Below are 17200 nucleotides of genomic sequence, written 5' to 3' on the forward strand. Positions count from 1 at the left end.
AAAGTAGGCCCTAACAACTGTCCCACTTCCCTCCCACCTCAGTGTCGGTGCCGTGGGTTTAGAGCAGCTGCCACACGCAGTACTGATACTTTGGAACTTTGTTCTCATCCCAAACCATTGGGTGTCCTTGAGGTCAAGCAGAGCAAAAGTTGACCTCGTTTCGGTGAGCTGACTGGTTCCAGAGCTGTATATCTTTCTCCGAGTTTCAATGCCCGTCTAGTTTTGTTATTTCTCTGACTAAGATGGCTGCCCTCTGAGCTCTGTCCCCAGAAGAATAAGGAGAAGCAAGCTTCTGGTTAAAGGCTTTTCTTACTCCATCTCCAAATGTCAATTGCTGTCCCTGAAAAGGGCTGGTGCTCTGTCATCCAGGAAAGATATGTAACTCCAGTTTTTCCAGTTTGACAAATGAACAATGGTTCTGTCTGTGCCTTGGAGCTCCTTCCCAGCAGAATCTTCCTCTCAGGCCTTCCCAGAACCGAGGGATTAGGCGTTAGTGGTACGTGAAAGCATTCTGAATCCTAGACGCCCCAAGCTGGAAGTCGAGGCCATGTAGCACCATGCATACTCGCAAAGAATCCCTTCTACAATATAGCCATTAATTGGCCTTCCAACCTTAGCTTCCCATAGGAAAGGGTGTAGAAGCTGATCCCCCAACGATACCAGGTGGAGTATGTTCTGGGGGAGCTCAGCCTATGCAAAGGCACAGAGGTGGGAGAGGAAATGCCCAGTCCTGGGAGGCAGCGGGTAGGCCGGTGAGGCTAGAATGTAGAGTGCGGGATGGGAAGTCATGGGAAAGTAGGGCACGTACCTGTGTTATTGCCATACCTGCATCACACAGGGAGTGTCCAGATTGATAAGAGTGCAGATCCATTGAAGCCCTTTTCCAAAACAACCTCAGTTTTGGAAAGATCATGGGTTCTTTTGTTTTTCTCAATAGTATTTTGTTTGAGGGAGGCCGCTAGGTGGCGCAGTGGATAGAGCACGAGCCCTGGAGTCAGGAGGACCTGAGTTCAAATCCAAACTCAGACACTTTTAAAGAAGTCATGTGAGCCTGGGCAAGTCACTTAACCCCAATTGCCTCACCAAAAGCAAAAGGTGTTTTGTTTTTCCAAGAGCATTGAAGTTAGAGGCCCCGAGTTCAAATCTAGACTCAGCCACTTACTACCTAGATGACTTTGAACTCAAAATCCCTGGCCTCAGTTTCTCCCTCCATAAGACTAGAGACTTGGACTAGCCGGCCTCTGAAGTCCCTTTCAGCTGAAGACCTAGAATCCTCTGGGGACTTTAGGCAAGTGCCTAAAGGCCTTTTTGGGTCTCAGTTTCCTCTTCTGTAGAACGAAAGGGTTAAGCCAAATGGCCTCCAAGGTCTTTTCTTATATGGACAAGGAAAGATCCCCAGTGTTGAGTAGAATCCCCAGCATGCAGTAGCTGCTTAACGAATGTTTGCTCATTGATTGTCCGGTCTATGACTCTCTGCCCCTAATCTCATTTCTATCCCTTGCCTTGATTTTCATGGCTGCCAGGGACATGGTATGGAACTGGCGTGTGCTAATGGAGCACTTACCACAAATGGCCCCGTGCTAGGAGAGAGAATCTCTGCCCTCCCAGAGCTCCCAGTCTGTCTCATAGAATTCGCAAGGCCCAGCCTAGTCCCAATGGCCATGGATGGAATGGGGTGGGAGGATCACCTCGTAACTAAAGCCAGCTGAGATCTCAACAGGGTAGGACAAGCAAACACGGCAGCGTCCTCTCCTGGCCCGGCCCGCTGGCCTCTTTGTTTTGTGAAACTTGCTCAGGGTGTAAAAAAAGCCAAACATTATTTACAGCTCTGAATCGCTCAGATTTCTGGTAACCCTGAGACTCCCGATGGTTACTTGGAGTCCTTGACCTGGGCCATGACCGCGTGGCTTAGAGCTAAGGGAGTCTTTGTTGCAAATTCACGGCAGGGCTGCAGTGAGGGAAGACGTATCTTTCACTACCTAAGTAGAAACTCCAGGCTCATTTTCCCATCCCAACATGGCCTCCCATGGGAGTTAGGGTCTCTAAGCGACATTAGTCCAGTGCAGTAGTACAGGTACACTCTGGCTTACTGGGAGTTTCATGGGCTAACCTGGGAACCTAACCACCATGCAAAACATTGTTTCTATGGGAAAATGCGTTCCAAGTTTCAAACAAAACAACCAAATTACATATAAGCTTTTGGATCTGACCCAATGGGAAGTTGGAGTCAGCCTGTACAAGATGAAACTCTCCTGGCCTTTGGCATTGAATTTAAGTCTGAAAAAATCCCAACTTCTCTCGGTCTCCTAGTTATTCGTTTATTAGATTCTCATCCCAAAGCGACTGGTTGCAGTTCTCTCAACGCACCTTTTATAAGCAGTGGCCCGCTCCGGGACTAACGAGGAGAGAGAGCACTTTGAAAAGAATACTATATTTAGCCTTCATCTTGTCCCGGGCCTCATTGCTCAAGCATGTTGGCAGGTTCGAGGTGCCTTTTTTTTTTTGCCTCTGGGTGTGGTATTGGAATAGCTGTGAAATCCACACAGTGACTGGGCCTGGGACTGGCCCAAATAAGCCGAATGAGTCAGATGATTAAATAGAAAAACCGTGTCCATACCCTACATGGTACTTCTGAGCCTGAGCCAGAGGGAGAGCACTAGCCGGGACCTGTTCTGAAACCATGTAGTCTAGGAAGCTCCAACCCACAGAGAGAGCCCGGGGTGTTTGCAGCCCCCTCCCCGAGTTACCTTAGCCAGCCCTCAGTCTCTTTGTTTGGTTACGCACGTGTTGCCAAGTCTTGGCGAAGAGTTTAACCCCCCCAAAATGTATATACTAGGAGTGTGAAAGGGAGAATGCTGTAAATGACAAGAGCATGAGGCTTGGGTTAAAGACTGGAGGTCCTGGGTTCGAATGCTGATATTAGTACTTATTACCTGTGGGATAGGTAGTCTTTGAATCTCCCTTTCCCCGTGTGAAAAACTGAGGAGTTGGAGTAGAGAGCCTCTGAGTTCCCTTCCAGCTCTAAATCTAGGATCTGATGAGGCCCAGAGAAGGTTCATGTATGACTCACTTAAGATCACACAGTCAGTGAAAGAGACAGGACGAGGAGGTGAGTTCAGTTCCACAAATAATTACTAGATCCCAGGTCCTAGTTTGGTGCTTTTTCTGGAACACCAAGCTTTTCCTTCCTGACTCGATCAATCAAGGAATAAGCATTTATTAAGCACCTACTATATACCAGGCTCTATTCAAGGAGTTGGGGATACAAGGCCAAAATGAAACAGTACCTGCCCTCAAAGAGCTTGCATTCTATTGGTAGAGACATACACAGAAGAGATGTCTAGAAAATCATTTCAGAGGGCATTTATATTGAGCCTATTTCATACTGGGAACAGTACTAAACACTTCATAAACAATCTATCTCATTTGATCCTCACAACTCTGTGACACAGGTGCAATTATTATCTCCATTTTATAAAGGAGGAAACTGAGGCAGACAGTGGCTAAGTGACTCGGCCAGAGTCACACAGCTAATGGGGGGTCTGAGGTTATCTTGGAACTCAGATCTTCCTGACTCCAGGTCCCAGATTCTTTCCACTGCAGTGCCACTTAGATGCCCAGCATGAGACCTAACTAGTGCTTCCTAGTTATGACCCTGGGCAAATCACTTAACCTCTCAACTCCAGTTTTGGCATCTGTAAAATGGAAATGATTTCGGACCTCTTTCCTAACCTTCTAAGTATTATTAACGTTTATTAAAATTCACTTGTGTCATTAACTTTTCTTTGTAAAAATAATTATCGAAGACCCAGTAGCTCCCAGAAGGCAGTGAAAGTCTCCTTGTTATTTTCGTCTCCCCGGGGCCTAGCGTGGGTGACTTGACACATAACGTGCTCGTGGCATTGAATTGACTTGAAATAGATTGACTTCCACATTACAAAGATGACCTGCCAGATGGTGGAAGTGGACTGTGAGTTATAGTGATGGCGATGAGGTCCTGCCAAGTCTACCATGTGTTTTTGTGAGCTCTGATATGGTTATGAGATAGGAAGAGGCAGAGAACTAAGCTAACTCAAGTGCAGGTATTTGTATAGGCAGGGAACCTTTAGATACATCCACGCCATGTTCAGAGCAAAATAACTGTCCTGGGCCAAACCAAAAAATCCAAAGGGATGTCCTCAGTTACAGGAAAAGGAGTCCTACCCCATAGCAGCCCTACCATGCCTAGGATGGAACTCCTCTCTTTCAGTGGCCACCGTTCCACCCCTAGGAGAGAATAATAAATATGTTTTTCCTGTCTTAATGACTCCCTCGATTGATTTGTCAGCTTTCCTTATTAGGGTAATTATTGATTCTAGACATGTATGTGTATATGTATATACAGATATATGTATACATATTCTCCTTTCCCTTAAAGATCAATCAGCATGTGATGCTTACTGTTTTTCCTTTCCTTTATAGATCAATCAGCATGTGATGCTTACTGTTTTCAGATTTCCGTCCCCAACTGGTTTTAGCAAGTTCCTTGATCTGTGATCTGTTGGGTTATATATACCACGATAATCTTTCCTCTGTCTTCCCTCATTATCTCCAAATGAGCTTTCCCTTTCCTTCCTTCTGTGTTATTAGCAGCCTCCAATGCCTTATGGATGTCTGCCTTTCTTTTTCAAATCCAATATTGTGAGCCACACTTCAGGGTCTCATTGTTCTCATTTCTGCGCCTTTACTTCTCACCCCAGGGCCCCATTTCACCACGAGATTTAATTATGGGCTCAAATAATACTTTCTACACTTTTTATGTCCTTCTTGACATATGTTTTCTGAAATGCCAGTAAGTGATTCCATTTGTTCCTATAACTTTCCCTTTGTTTCCTGAATCTTTTTTCACTGCTTGGACTTCCTAGATTGCCTTGAGATTTAAACTAATTGATTTATACAATGGTTTACTATTTATGGTGGATTTACTATTTTTCTTCTAGTTTCTTAAAAGCTACTTTTTCTGTTTGGGGGGGTTAAAAGCTTTACATATTATTGTCCACTTATTTAAAGTTGCGAACGGTGGGAGGAGCACAGGTGCTGCAGGCAGATAACCCGAGTTCAGATCTTGAGTCTGGCACTTCGTACCCTTTTGAGCAAGTTACTTGATCTTTCTAGGTTTCAGTTTCTTCCTTTGTAAAAGAAGGAGTAGACTAAATGTCTCTTCTAGCTCCAGATCTATGATCGTAGATGGAGATGAAAAGGTAGTATGTGATGTGTGAGAATGAATGCTGGACTTGAATTTCAGAGACCTGTATTTGAGTTCAGATGCTTAATAGCCTTATGATGACATCCTGTATTGTAAAAAATGCTCCATGTAAAGCCGGGGAACCTGGGGTTGAATCCTCTCTCGACCTCATTACCACCTGTCATACTTTAGGCAGATCCCTTCTCTCTTCTGGGCTTGTTTCCTTCTCTATAAAATGAGTAGATTGGACCAGATGACCTCAGAGGTCCCTTCCAGCTCTAAATCTGCGATTCTGAGACGGTGGGCAAGTTATTTTCCCCTCAATTAGCCTCAGTTTCCCTCATGTAGAAAAGCAGCATATGACCTCGACACAGTCTACCTGATATGGTCATTGGGAAAAAAGGACCTTGTAAGGTCTTCGCAAATCTGAAGACCCCTCAATGAATGTGAGCCATCAGCAGCAACATCATTATCACCGCTACTCCAATCACGATGACTTTACCGTCTCTCATTATTGGGCTATCATCAAAAACTGCTTTTTTCCTGTTGGGAGAGCAAACTGGATTCTAAGAATGGGCATCGCATGCTTAAATGGCACAGACCTTTTTTTGAGTCACCATTTAGGGCGTGGCGACAATACGAATAGATTTCTATAGACCGCTAAAGTTTACCACTTTATGTGTGTTATCACATTTGATTTGAATGTCATGACAACCCTGTGAGAGAGATGCTATGACTATCCCCATTTTACAGATGAAAAACTGAGGCCAGCTGAGGTTATAAGCCTTGACCTGAGTCAAGGAGCTAATAAGAGTCTGAGGCGTTCCCACTTCAAGGCCAGCACTCAATCCACTCTTTCTCTGATAATATCGTATACTTTCAATTGATGCAGGCTACAAAGTCATGGAGAAGACGTGGCTCCCTCTGGCCCTGTTCTTAAACAGGGAAAGGTGAGAGCAGGGTGCATCCCCACCGATAGCATTTGACTTCCTAGTTCGCTAGCCCCCTCCAGAAGCAGTTCATAAATTTGGAAATGTCAAAAGCCTGCCCTTGTTTATACAACAGGAGAGGTTGAGGCGGATGACACATCCCTGGTCCTAGTCCTGACTAGGCAGAGGACTCCTGGGAAAATCCGAGACCTTTTGCCGCTCCAGTGAAGTGTGCTTTTGGTTTGCTAGCTTACTCCACAGTGGCCACAGGCCCCCTCCGGGTTACGTTTGCCGAAAAGATGCATGTGGATTTGAAAGGAGTGCACCAAGGGAAATTCTTTTACTCTGTGACCTTAAACAATCCAAATTGTTTTCATCTGCCCTTGAGTACACATAGGAGGGGGAGTCAGCAATCTTTTCCTCCATCGCGAGTACTTCATTTTCTCTGATCTGGGGAGCCTTTGTTCATTGTCTCAGTGACCTGGGAAGACTGATAGCACTAGAGACAAGGGCCTCGGAGCTGAACTTCAGAGCTTTCAGAGCTTTAGAAGAAACGCTGCCATTCTGTGAATGGCAAACGAGGGTTTGGCCAAACAGAGTAGAACCTCACTCGAGAGACCAAGAGGAATCCTTTGGATGCTTGTCTTCTCTGAGAAAGAAGGGCCAAATATGAGATGATCACTTTTTTCCAGCCTTTAATATCGTCTGTTTCTGCCTCAACATTCAGATCTCTTCCGATCCTAAATCTGTGATCCCATGTCATCCTTTAGCTTCCCAAATCAAGAGATTGAGGTCCTATTTCCAATGGGGCCACCACCTAGCTGTTATCTGACCTTGGATAGCTGACCAAGCTACCTCCTGGCTTGGGCCCTGTTTCCTCAACTATAAAATTAGGCAGGCAGATTGTTTTTAAAGCATCTTCTAGCTCTAACTGATGTGCTCTCTTCTAAGGTCCCTTCTAGTTTTGACAATCTAGGCCTAGATAAAATAAATGCAGTTTTCTAAATCTGGGCCTACATTTTTCTGGGATGACTGATCAAATCCTGGCAGGTGCACTTGGACTGCCTAGGGTCAAAATGACCACCCGACGGTGCCCTTGTAGGCCCATTTTCAGCTATAGGTCAACAAACATTTATAAAGATCCTACTGTAAAAAAGCCTCCTAGTACAGTGAATTGAGTGCTGGCCTTAGAATCAGGGAATCCTGGGTTCACATCTCATCTTTGATACCAGTGAGGTGTATGACCGTCAGCAAGTTACCTGATCTCTGGACCTCAGTTTCCTCACCTGTAAAATGAGTGATAATAGCAGTTAACTCTTTTCAAAATAGTCATTTGTTTTTCCAAATGCATATAAAGATAATTTTCACCATTCATTTTTATAAAGTTTTGCATTCTAAATGTCTCTCCCTCCTTCTCTTACCTCCCCCTTCCCCAAGACAGCAAACAATCTAATATAGATTAATATATATAATCCTTTCAAACACATCTCCATATTTGTCGTTTCATATAAGAAAAGTCAGAGCAAAAGGTTAAAAAAAATACAAGAAAGGAAACAAATTAAAACATGAAAACACTATGCTTTGATCCACATGCAGTCTCCATAGCATTCCCTCTGGATATAGATGGCATTTTCCATCCCAAATCTATTGGAACTGCCTTGGATCACTGGACTGCTGAGAAGACCTAAGTGTATTATAGAGGATCATCACATGATCTTGTTGTTGCCGTGTACAGTATTCTCCTGCTTCTGCTCACTTCACTCAGCATCAGTTTATGAAGGTCTTAGAGCGCTTACAAGGATCCAATCAGAATAAGTCCAGAATGCTTTGTAAACCTACAAGTACTATGTAAAATCTAGCTATTGTTATAAAATCCTATGCTAGGCACTAGGGATAGGAAGACAAAAAACGAGTTAGCGATTGTCCTCAAAGGGTTTATGTTGAGTTGGGGTTTTGGGGGGAGTGGGAGAAATTCAGTACAGATCAACTAGGGTGAGTTTTGGGGGGAGTGGGAGAAATTCAGTACAGATCAACTAGGGTGATTTAAAGAGGAAGTGCACACTCTCAACAGGTTGGGATCAAGAAAAACTGCACAAGGTGGTGATCCCTGAACTGAGCTTTGGAGCAAATGCCTAGGCCCACCTTAGGTCTCAGATTTGAGTTTCTGGTTTGGTTTGTTAAGTGAATAGAGAGATCCTCTTAGCTCAACCCCTCTGACTGCTCAGTATTTTCTCTCGTCTTAACTATTGGAAAAAATCCCAATCCCAATAGGCAGAGTTCCTGTTATTCAGTTTTCAGCCAATCGATAAACATTTAGTAAGTGGGCCAGGCACTGTACTGAGTACTGGAGATCCAAAAAATGGCAGTCTCTGCCCTAGGAGCTCACCATCTAATGGGGGTAAGGGAGTTTCCCTCTTACTATTGTAGCTATTAGAAGAGTAAAATAGCTGTCCCTTTATCAGGATACGCTAAGAGGTATATCTTCTGCTCATTGTTTTCTGGTCTCGAGGGGCTGGGTGATACACTTGCCACAGGGAATCAGGGTGAGCATTATTCAACCTCTCGAAGTTAGAGATTCTTTTTTCTTTTTGCTGAGGCAATTGGGGTTAAGTGACTAGCCCAGGGTCACACAGGTAGGAAGTGTTAAGTGTCTGAGACCAGATTTGAACTCAGGTCCTCCTGACTAAAGCCTGGTGTTCTATCTACTTTACCACCTAGCTGCCCCCAAATCAGAGAGTCTTAAACCACATCCCTCTTCCCTCTGTCAGTGGCCCCTCTAGAGGAAGAATTTCACTTTGGGAGCATATTCTTCTCTTTGATTAGCCTTGGGAGCAGTCTTGACCAATGCCCTTTTTGGGGTGGAGTGCAGATGCAACCAGTGCAATATCTCAAAGCCAGAATGACCCAGCAAGTGGGATCGGCATAGAAAAGTCTTTCAACAATAGCCCCAGAGAGATTCTCACATGATTCTGGACAAGCCATGTGCTTCTGTTTCCCTTCTTGGCATCAGCGGGAACCAGGAATGGCTCACTTTGGAGGCTGAGGTTTACAACAAAGACCCCAGGATGAGTTAATGCTATAAAACCTGTGGGAGCTTTTGAGCTGCCGAGGAAGTCTCCTTTAAAAAGGAGCAGTTCGTTCCTTCAACCATCAGATGTTAGAGAGACACTGAGAGACCCAGTGGCGTGGAGAAGAGGGGGGGAGATGGCGGCAGCAGAGTTTATGCGTTCCAATGGGTTTCAGGAATATTCTCCATGCAGCCGGCTAGAAGCCAAGCTTCTAGAGTAGAGTGAGGAGTTCGTTTTGGTCTCACTCTCCCCTTACCTCAGTACCTGGCTCATTGTAGGCATTTAGTCAATGCATGTTGGATTGGATTGAATGATAAGAGTGGGAGACAGGGAGCAAGAGGGGGAGATAGGGAGAGCGGAGAGGGGGCTATAACAACCATCCAGTGTGAGAAGATCGATCCATAGGGATCCTGAATCCAGAACTGGAAAGGCCTTCGGAGATCATCTAGTCCAACCCCTTCATTTTACAGAGGCCTTGGGGAGGGGAAGTGACTTACTCAAGATTATACGTCAGATCCTAGAACTGAGAGGGTCCTCAAAAAGTTATCTATTTTACAAATGGTGAAACTGAGTGACTTAGGATCATAAGATCAGAGAATTCAAGCTAGAAGGGACTCCAGAGGCCCCTTCAGTTGCCAAAGTTGGACACATAGGCCCAGAAAAATGAAGTGACTTGCTTAGGATACAGGATTGGAAGCCAGGTATTCCTGACTCTCTTTACTCCACCGTGTTGCCTAGCAAGAACCTGAATTCTGGCTAGGGTCATTTGTAGAGAGATGGCTAGATTAAAGGGACTACGAAGTAGAGTCTGGGAAGGCTGGAAAGTGTGGATTAATTTTATTCGCTCAGTTGAAATTGTATTCCATCTCAACTCCCCTACTCCCCTCCACAGCAAACCAAACATTTTCCATCTCCGACATCCTTATGAACTTGCTAGACCACACTGGGAGAGGGAGAAAGAGAGGGAAAGGAATGGGGGTGGAGATTTTTTTATGCTTTAATTCAGGATTTGCTCACGTTTGCCAATTTTACTATGCCCCATAGTATTCTCCAGTAAAATGCCATTGGCCACTCTCCAAATGGTGCATTTGGGATGCTTTACCTTCTATGTGAATTTAACATGTTGTGTTTTGTTTTGCTCTCAGAGTAGCCTCACTACATTTTCAGTTAGAAACATTTAATGTGATCTCCTAATCCTGAAGCATGATTTTTCTGCCTTAAAATATTTGAAGTTAGATTTTGCAGCAGATGGCCAGCTTGTAAATTAAGATATTCTTGGAAGCGTGATTAGTGTTAATAAGGCCTTTCCGAGCAAAGTAGAAGGTCAAGTCTGTGTAAAAGGGCCTTGTTGAAAAGGTGGCGTGGCCTCATATGTTAAAAATCTATTTAGACCTTAAATCAGAAGCTGTGCGCTCTAAATACAAAGTGACATGTTTCAACCTTCAAGGTTTTAAGGATGGAAGGGTAAAGAAAAGTTTCCTTGTTTAAAAAACGAGCAGCCGGCTAAATCAGTTAACCAGACCGGATTCATTGACTTTTTTTTTTGGGGGGGGGGGAAGAAAACAAGCTCAAATTAAAAAGTTAATCCCCAAACCTAATTTTTTGGGTATGTCCTATCATCTCAGGGCCATATTCAGCCCAGTCTTTTATACCTCCTCCAAAAAGTAGGCAAGGGCCATTGACAAAACCACTTGATTTGGAGCATATGACCTAGGGTTCCAGGCCTGGCTGTGCTACTAAATACCTGGGTGACTTTGTGCAAATCATGGTTCTACTTTGGGCCTCAGGTTCTCCATCTGTAAAATGAGGAGATTAGATTAGGTGACCTCTGAGGACCTTTCCAGCATTAGAGGTAGAATCCTAGGTATGACCTTGGGCAAGTCATGCGCAGGAAACCAGGGCAATTCCCTGATTCCGTCATCTAATGATTGGATGATATTTCCCCAGCCCTGATCAGTACTAAGTAATATAAATAACCTGAAAATTCTGAAAACTCTGGTTGCGATAGAAAGTTGTTTATACTTAGAAGAGTCTGCTCACTAAGGCAGGAAAGTGAACTTTAGCATTTCAGAATAATCCAAAACCACAAGAGTTGAGACCAAAATGGTTTTTTTGGCAAGTCCCAGCTATTTAGGAAATGAAATTAATCAGAATCCTACATATCTACTCCCATTCAGCCAGCATTCTCATTAGTTGAGGTTTGCTTGTAATTGAGGTCTACCATCATTGAGATATTTACTGTAAATGTGTTGCTTTCATACTTTTTAATATCAGTTTCTGGCATAATGTCATCCCAGTTGTGACTGACATAAATCTACAGAGAACTTAACGGCTAAGTTAGAACTAAAATAGCCATCTCCAAAGTTGACCTGGATTCTTAAAAGATCTAATTACAAGACTTCACTCCGTCAGACGAAAGTCTAGTCATATGAAGCCAACCAACTTTAGAAATAGAGGAGCTCCAACTGTCATAGATAGATCGTTCGCTCCCCAAACGTTGCTTCTCTTCACTCTCCCGTAATAAAGAAATGTCAAAGAAAATAAGGCATTGCTCCTGAGAGGCTGGCGGTGGGGTGGAGGGAGCAGGAAGGGAGGGAGAAGAAAAAAGGGAACAGCAACAGAGAAGAGAGAAGGGGGAGAGAGAGAAAGGGGGGAATATAAAGAGAAAGGGAGAGAGTGTGATAAGGAAAAGGGAAAACAAGAGAGAGGGGAGGAGAAGAAAGAGAAAGAGGAAGAGATAGAGGAAAAGAGGGAATAAGAAAGGAAAAGGGGAAAGTCAGAAAGAAGAGTGATTGAGAAGAGAGAGAAAGGAGGACAGATGAGAGAAAAAGAGAGAGATGGAAAGAGAGAGCAACAAAGAAAAAGGGGAAAGGAAGAGAGAAGAGAGAGAGAGGAGAGAGAAAGGACAAAAGAGAAGAAAAGAGAGAGGGAAAGGGGGAGCAAGAAAGGAAAAGGGGAAAGTAAGTGAGAAGAAAGGATGAGGAGAGAGAAAAAGAAAGAGGGAGTGGAGAGGAAAAGGGGAAAGTAAGAGTGAGGAGAGGTAGAGGAGAGAGAGAAAGGAGAAAATAAGAGAAAAAGAGAGAAAGTGGGAGCAAAAAGGAAAGAGGAATGCAAGAGAGAAAGAGAGGGAGGAGAGAGAGAAAGGGAGAGATATGAGAGAAAGAGGAAGTGAGAAGGAAAATGGGGAAAGCAAGAGAGAAGAGAGAGGGAGAATAGAGAGAAAAAGAAGAAAAGAGTAAAAGATAAGAGAGAAAAAAGACATAGAAAGAGGGAGGGAGAAGAAAAACGGGAAAAGAAGAAAGAAGAGAGGTGGAAGAGAGAGAGAAGGGAGAAAAGAGAGTGGGGGAATGAGAAAGAAAAAGGAAGAGAAGCAGAGAAAAAGAAAGAGAAAGAAGAAGATATAACAGAGAAAGAGGGAGAGAGATGGAAAGGGGGAAAAGGAAGAGAGAGGAGAGAGGGTGAAGAAAGAAAGTAGAAAAGATAAAAGAGAAAAAGGAGAGAGAAGGAAAGGAGAAAGCAAGAGAGGAAAAGAGGGTGAGGAGAGGGAGAAAGGAGAAAAGATCAGAGAAAAAAGAGAGGAAAGAGGGAGCAAGAAGGAAAAAGGGGAACACAAGAAAGAAGAGAGATGGAGGAGAGAGAGAAAGGGGGAAAAGATAAAGGGGAAAAGAGAGCAAGAAGGAAAAGGGGAACACGAAAGCAAAGAGAGGTGGAGGAAGAAGAGAAAGGAGAAAAGATAAGAAAGAAAAAGAGAGAGGGAAACAGGGAGCAAAAACTGAAAAGGAGAAAGCGAGAAGAGAAAGAAAGTAGAAAAATAAGAGAAAAAGAGGGAGAGAGATAGAAGAAGGGGAAAGGCAGAAAGAAGGCGAGGAGAAAGAGAAAGTAGAAATGATAAGAAAGAAAAAGAGAAAGAGGGAGCCAGAAGGAAAGGATAAAGCAAGAGAGAAGAGAGGGTGAGGAGAGGGGAAAAGGAGAAAAGATAAGAGAGAAAAAAATTAGAGAGAGAAAGAGAGTGAGAAGGAAAAAGGGAAAAGCAGGAGAGTAGAAAGGTAGAAGAGAGAGAGAATGGGGAAAGATAAGAGAGAAAAAGAGAGAGTAAGAAATTAAAATGGGAAAGCAAGAGAGAAGAAAGGGTGAGAAGAGAGAAAAAGGGAGAAAAGAAAAAGAGACAGAAAGAGGAAGAAAGATGGAAAAGGGGGAAAGGAAGAGAGAAAAAGAGAGGGCAAAGAAAAAGTTGAAAAGATAAAAGAAAAAGAAAGAATGGGGGAGAGAGAAGGAAAGAGGGGAATGCAAGAAAGAAGAGAGTTGGAGGAGAAAGGGAAAGGAGAAAAGATGAGAGAAAAAGAAAGAGGGAAAGAAGGAGCAAGAACTAAAAAGGGGAAAGCAGAAGAGAAGAAAGGAGGAGGAGAAGAGAGAGAGGTGAGATGATAAGAGAAAAAGAGAGCGAGAAGAAAAAGGGGGAATACAAGAGAGAAGACAGGTGGAGGAGAAAAACAAAGGAGAAAAGATAAAAGAAAGAGGGAGATAGAGAAAAAGAGGGGAAAGGAAGAAAAAAGAGAGGACAAAGAGATAGAAAATTGAAAAGATAAGAGAGAAATAGGGAAAGAGAAAGAAAGAGGGAAACCAAGAGAGAGAGGAGAAGTGGAGGAGAAAGGGAAAGGAGAAAAGATAAGAGGGGGAAAGAGAGAAAAAGAGAGAGAGAATGGGGAAAGATAAGAGAGAAAAAAGGAAAGGGGAAAAGCAAGAGAGAAAAACAAGAGTGAAGAGAGAGAAAAATAAAAGAGGGAAAAAGAGAGAGAGAGAAAGAAGGAGTGAATAGGAAAAAAGGGGAACATGAGAGAAGAGAGGTGAATAAGAGAAAGGAGGAAATATAATAAAGAAAAAGTTAGAGAGAAAAAGAGTGAGAAGAAAAAAGAGGAAAGCAGGAGAGAAGGTAGAGAAGAAAGAGAAAAAAGGAAAAGAGAAAAAGGGAGAGGAGAGAGTGAGAAAAAAGGGGAAAGTAGGAGAGAACAAAGGTGGAGGAGAGAGAGAAAGGAGAAAAGATAATAGAGAAAAAGTTAGAGAAAGAGTGAGAAGAAAAAAGAGGAAAGCAGGAGAGAAGATAGAGAAGAAAGAGAAAAAAGGAAAAGAGAAAAAGGGAGAGGAGAGAGTGAGAAAAAAGGGGTAAAGTAGGAGAGAACAAAGGTGGAGGAGAGAGAGAAAGGAGAAAAGATAAGAGACAAAAAATATGGAAAGAGGGATGGAGAAGGAAAAAGAGGAAAGCAAGAGAAGAGAGGTAAAGGAGATAGAGAAAGGAGAAAAGATCAGAGAGGAAAAGAGAGGGAAAGGGGGGGTGAGAAGGAAAAGGGGGGAAACTGGAGAAAAGAGTGTGGAAGGAGAGATAGAAAGGAGAAAAGATAAAATATAGGAGAGAAATGGAAAAAATGGAAAGGAAGAGAGAAAAGAGAGGGCAAGGACAGAGGAGAAAGTTCAAAAGATCAGAGAGAGAACGAGGGAGAGAGAAGGAAAATGAGAAACACAAGAGGAGAAAGAAAAAGGAGAAAAGATAATACAGAAAAAGAGAGAGGAAAAGAGGGAGTGAGAAAAAAAAGAGGGTTTAAAGCAGGAGAGAAGAGAGGGAGAAAGGAGAAAAGATAAGAGAGAAAAAGAGCAAGGGAGTGAGGAAAAGGGAAAGCAAGAGAGAAGAGAGGGGGAGGTGAGAGAGAAAGGAGGAAAGAAAAGAAAAAGGGAGTGAGAAAAGGATAGGGTAAGAGGAGAGAGGAAAGAGCGAGAGAGAAAGGAGGGAGAGAAAAGGGAAAGAAAAGGGGAGAATTGTGGAAATAGAAGAGAGGCCAAAAGAAAGAAAAGGGGAAGAAAAAGCAAGATTTAGTTCAGCCTGCGTGGGAATGAAGGACACCTGCAGATTATAGTAACATTTTGTGGAATTTTGTGGAAATTCTGGGAAAATCACAAGACAAAACGGAATGTGTTTTTTAAAAAATGCTACATAGTAAAGAAAGCTGAAGGGAAAAAAAAATCTCGCCCAGAGAAAAGGCAACATGATTTTTCTCCCCCAGATTATCATGTGACCCAAAAGGTTACATCTTCCAGAGTCAGCTTCACTCTCAGTCTACCCCTGCACTTCCTTCCTGGCTTGCCCCTGTGCAGGAGTGTGCTCTTCCTGGTTTAGACCCTCTGAGGTGCTGCTCCAGGACACAGCTATGTTTGGTTGGGAGTGGGTGCCGTTTTACCTGAAAGTCAATGGCATGGCGCCAGAGAGACCCTCTGCCGAAAGGAGAAGCCGGCCCTATCCCCCGAAGCCCCCTCACCAGGTAATTATCTTTCCTTAACTATGGAAAAAGCTCAAAATATTGTGGGTACTTGTACAGGACTTGTAGGGTTCTCGAGCCAGAACCAACCGAAAAGGCCCTTCCTACTTTGTAGGACTTTTCAGAACACTGAAGTGTAGAGAGAAGTGGGTTGGCCGAGACCACACTCAGTGCTAGGGGTTAGAAAGGAGACGGTCCAACTGGAAAGAAAATTCCGGGCCCCAGTGCTCTTTGCAAAGAAGCCATCTTGATTTTTTGTGAGGATGGATGTAATGGCTTCCTAGTGGGACTCCTCCAGGGCCCAGCCACAAAATAGCACTAAGGTCTGTCTCTGTTGATTCTACAGCTTCAATTTAGCCAATTCTGGTCAGAATTGGGCTCTTGGCTTATTGGATGGGAAAAGAAATTTTCCCCTTAAAGCCAGCCCTTCCTCTGACTTGTTTTCCCCCTTGGGGTGAAGGGTGAAGGGGAGCTTTTGTTTTGGCTTAAGGGTTGCTTGTTTCAGATTTGAGTGGGTGGTATAGTGTGTGTTCAGAAAAGGTATGGATTTGCTATAGGAAAATCCTTCTTGGGCACATAGCAACCTTTAGAGATCACATTTTAGAGAAGTTTTTTGGTTTTTTTTTTTTGTAAAGAAATTTAAGCACTATGTAATATAGAATATTCATTGGTGAAGGGGGGGACAAGGGCTCAGAATCACTAATTCCATGCTATTATAATTTACTGTTAAGTTATATAAACAGGCAGCCTGGTGTAATGATAATTTACTGTTAAGATCCATAAACATACAGGCGAGATAAAATGGATGGAGGGGCAATTGTGAGGCCAGGAAGCCCTGGGGTCCGAAATGTGTGACTCTGGAAAAGTCATTTTAGATTCCCCACACAGATGAAATCATAGGCCTGAATCCACCCTACAAAAAGATCTTTATAAAAGGAAAATATTTCTTTGGGATTACAATTTGATATTTTAAGAGCCCCTATGTGCTTATGCCATGTGTTTTGAAACAGCCCCATATTCGACAGGGGTTTATCAAGTTTTTATTAGCTTCTGAATGGGTTCTAATGAAAAATAGGACTTGGACCCAACCTTCAAGGAGCTGATGGTCTAGTAGGGTTATTTATATGCCCAGAAAGAACCAAGTGTGCCCAATAGAACTCAGGGAGTCCCTAAAATCTGTATAAAGAGCAGAAAGAGAAGGAAGGGAGAACTCCTTTTTCCTGAGGGAAGGAAAGCAGGCTCCACGTAGGAAGTGACCTGGGAATGGTGGGAAGAGTATATTTTCATGGGAGAGTATATGTTGGGCTTGATCATTAACTTCATAAGTAAGTAATGGCTTGATCTTAAAAGAAATGGAAACAGAAAAGCTTTAAAAGCCATAAATTAATCCGAGAGAGAGAGAGAGATAGTTGAAATTTTTATTTATTTTAGTTGTGTTTGTTTATTCATTTTCTTTTTTAAATAACTTTTTATTGACAGAACATATACTTGGGTAATTTTTTACAACATTATCCCTTGCACTCACTTCCGTTCCGACTTTTCCCTTCCCTCCCCCCCCCTCCCCTAGATGGCAGGCAGTCCTATATATGTTAAATATGTCACAATCTATCCTGGATACAACATATGTGTGCAGAACCAAACAGTTCTCTTGTGGCACAGGGAGAATTGGATTCA

General features: G+C 43.2%; 1 protein-coding gene across 8 annotated transcripts in view; it reads left to right on the forward strand.

The window, feature by feature from the left end:
- MBNL3 (muscleblind like splicing regulator 3) overlaps nucleotides 1–17200 on the forward strand; it is a 164800-nt gene that overhangs the window by 75648 nt on the left and 71952 nt on the right. Inside the window, exon 1 of one of the 8 annotated variants that reach the window (XM_051968713.1) lies at nucleotides 13947–15529. The exons of the other annotated variants lie outside the window; for them this stretch is intronic. Coding sequence (XP_051824673.1) covers nucleotides 15419–15529 — 111 coding nt within the window. The 5' untranslated portion in view covers nucleotides 13947–15418. Of the gene's footprint in view, nucleotides 1–13946; nucleotides 15530–17200 lie in introns of those variants that run through there. 8 annotated transcript variants of the gene reach the window in all.

Source organism: Antechinus flavipes, chromosome X (assembly GCF_016432865.1).
Source record: "Antechinus flavipes isolate AdamAnt ecotype Samford, QLD, Australia chromosome X, AdamAnt_v2, whole genome shotgun sequence".
Classification (NCBI taxonomy): Eukaryota; Metazoa; Chordata; class Mammalia; order Dasyuromorphia; family Dasyuridae; genus Antechinus; species Antechinus flavipes.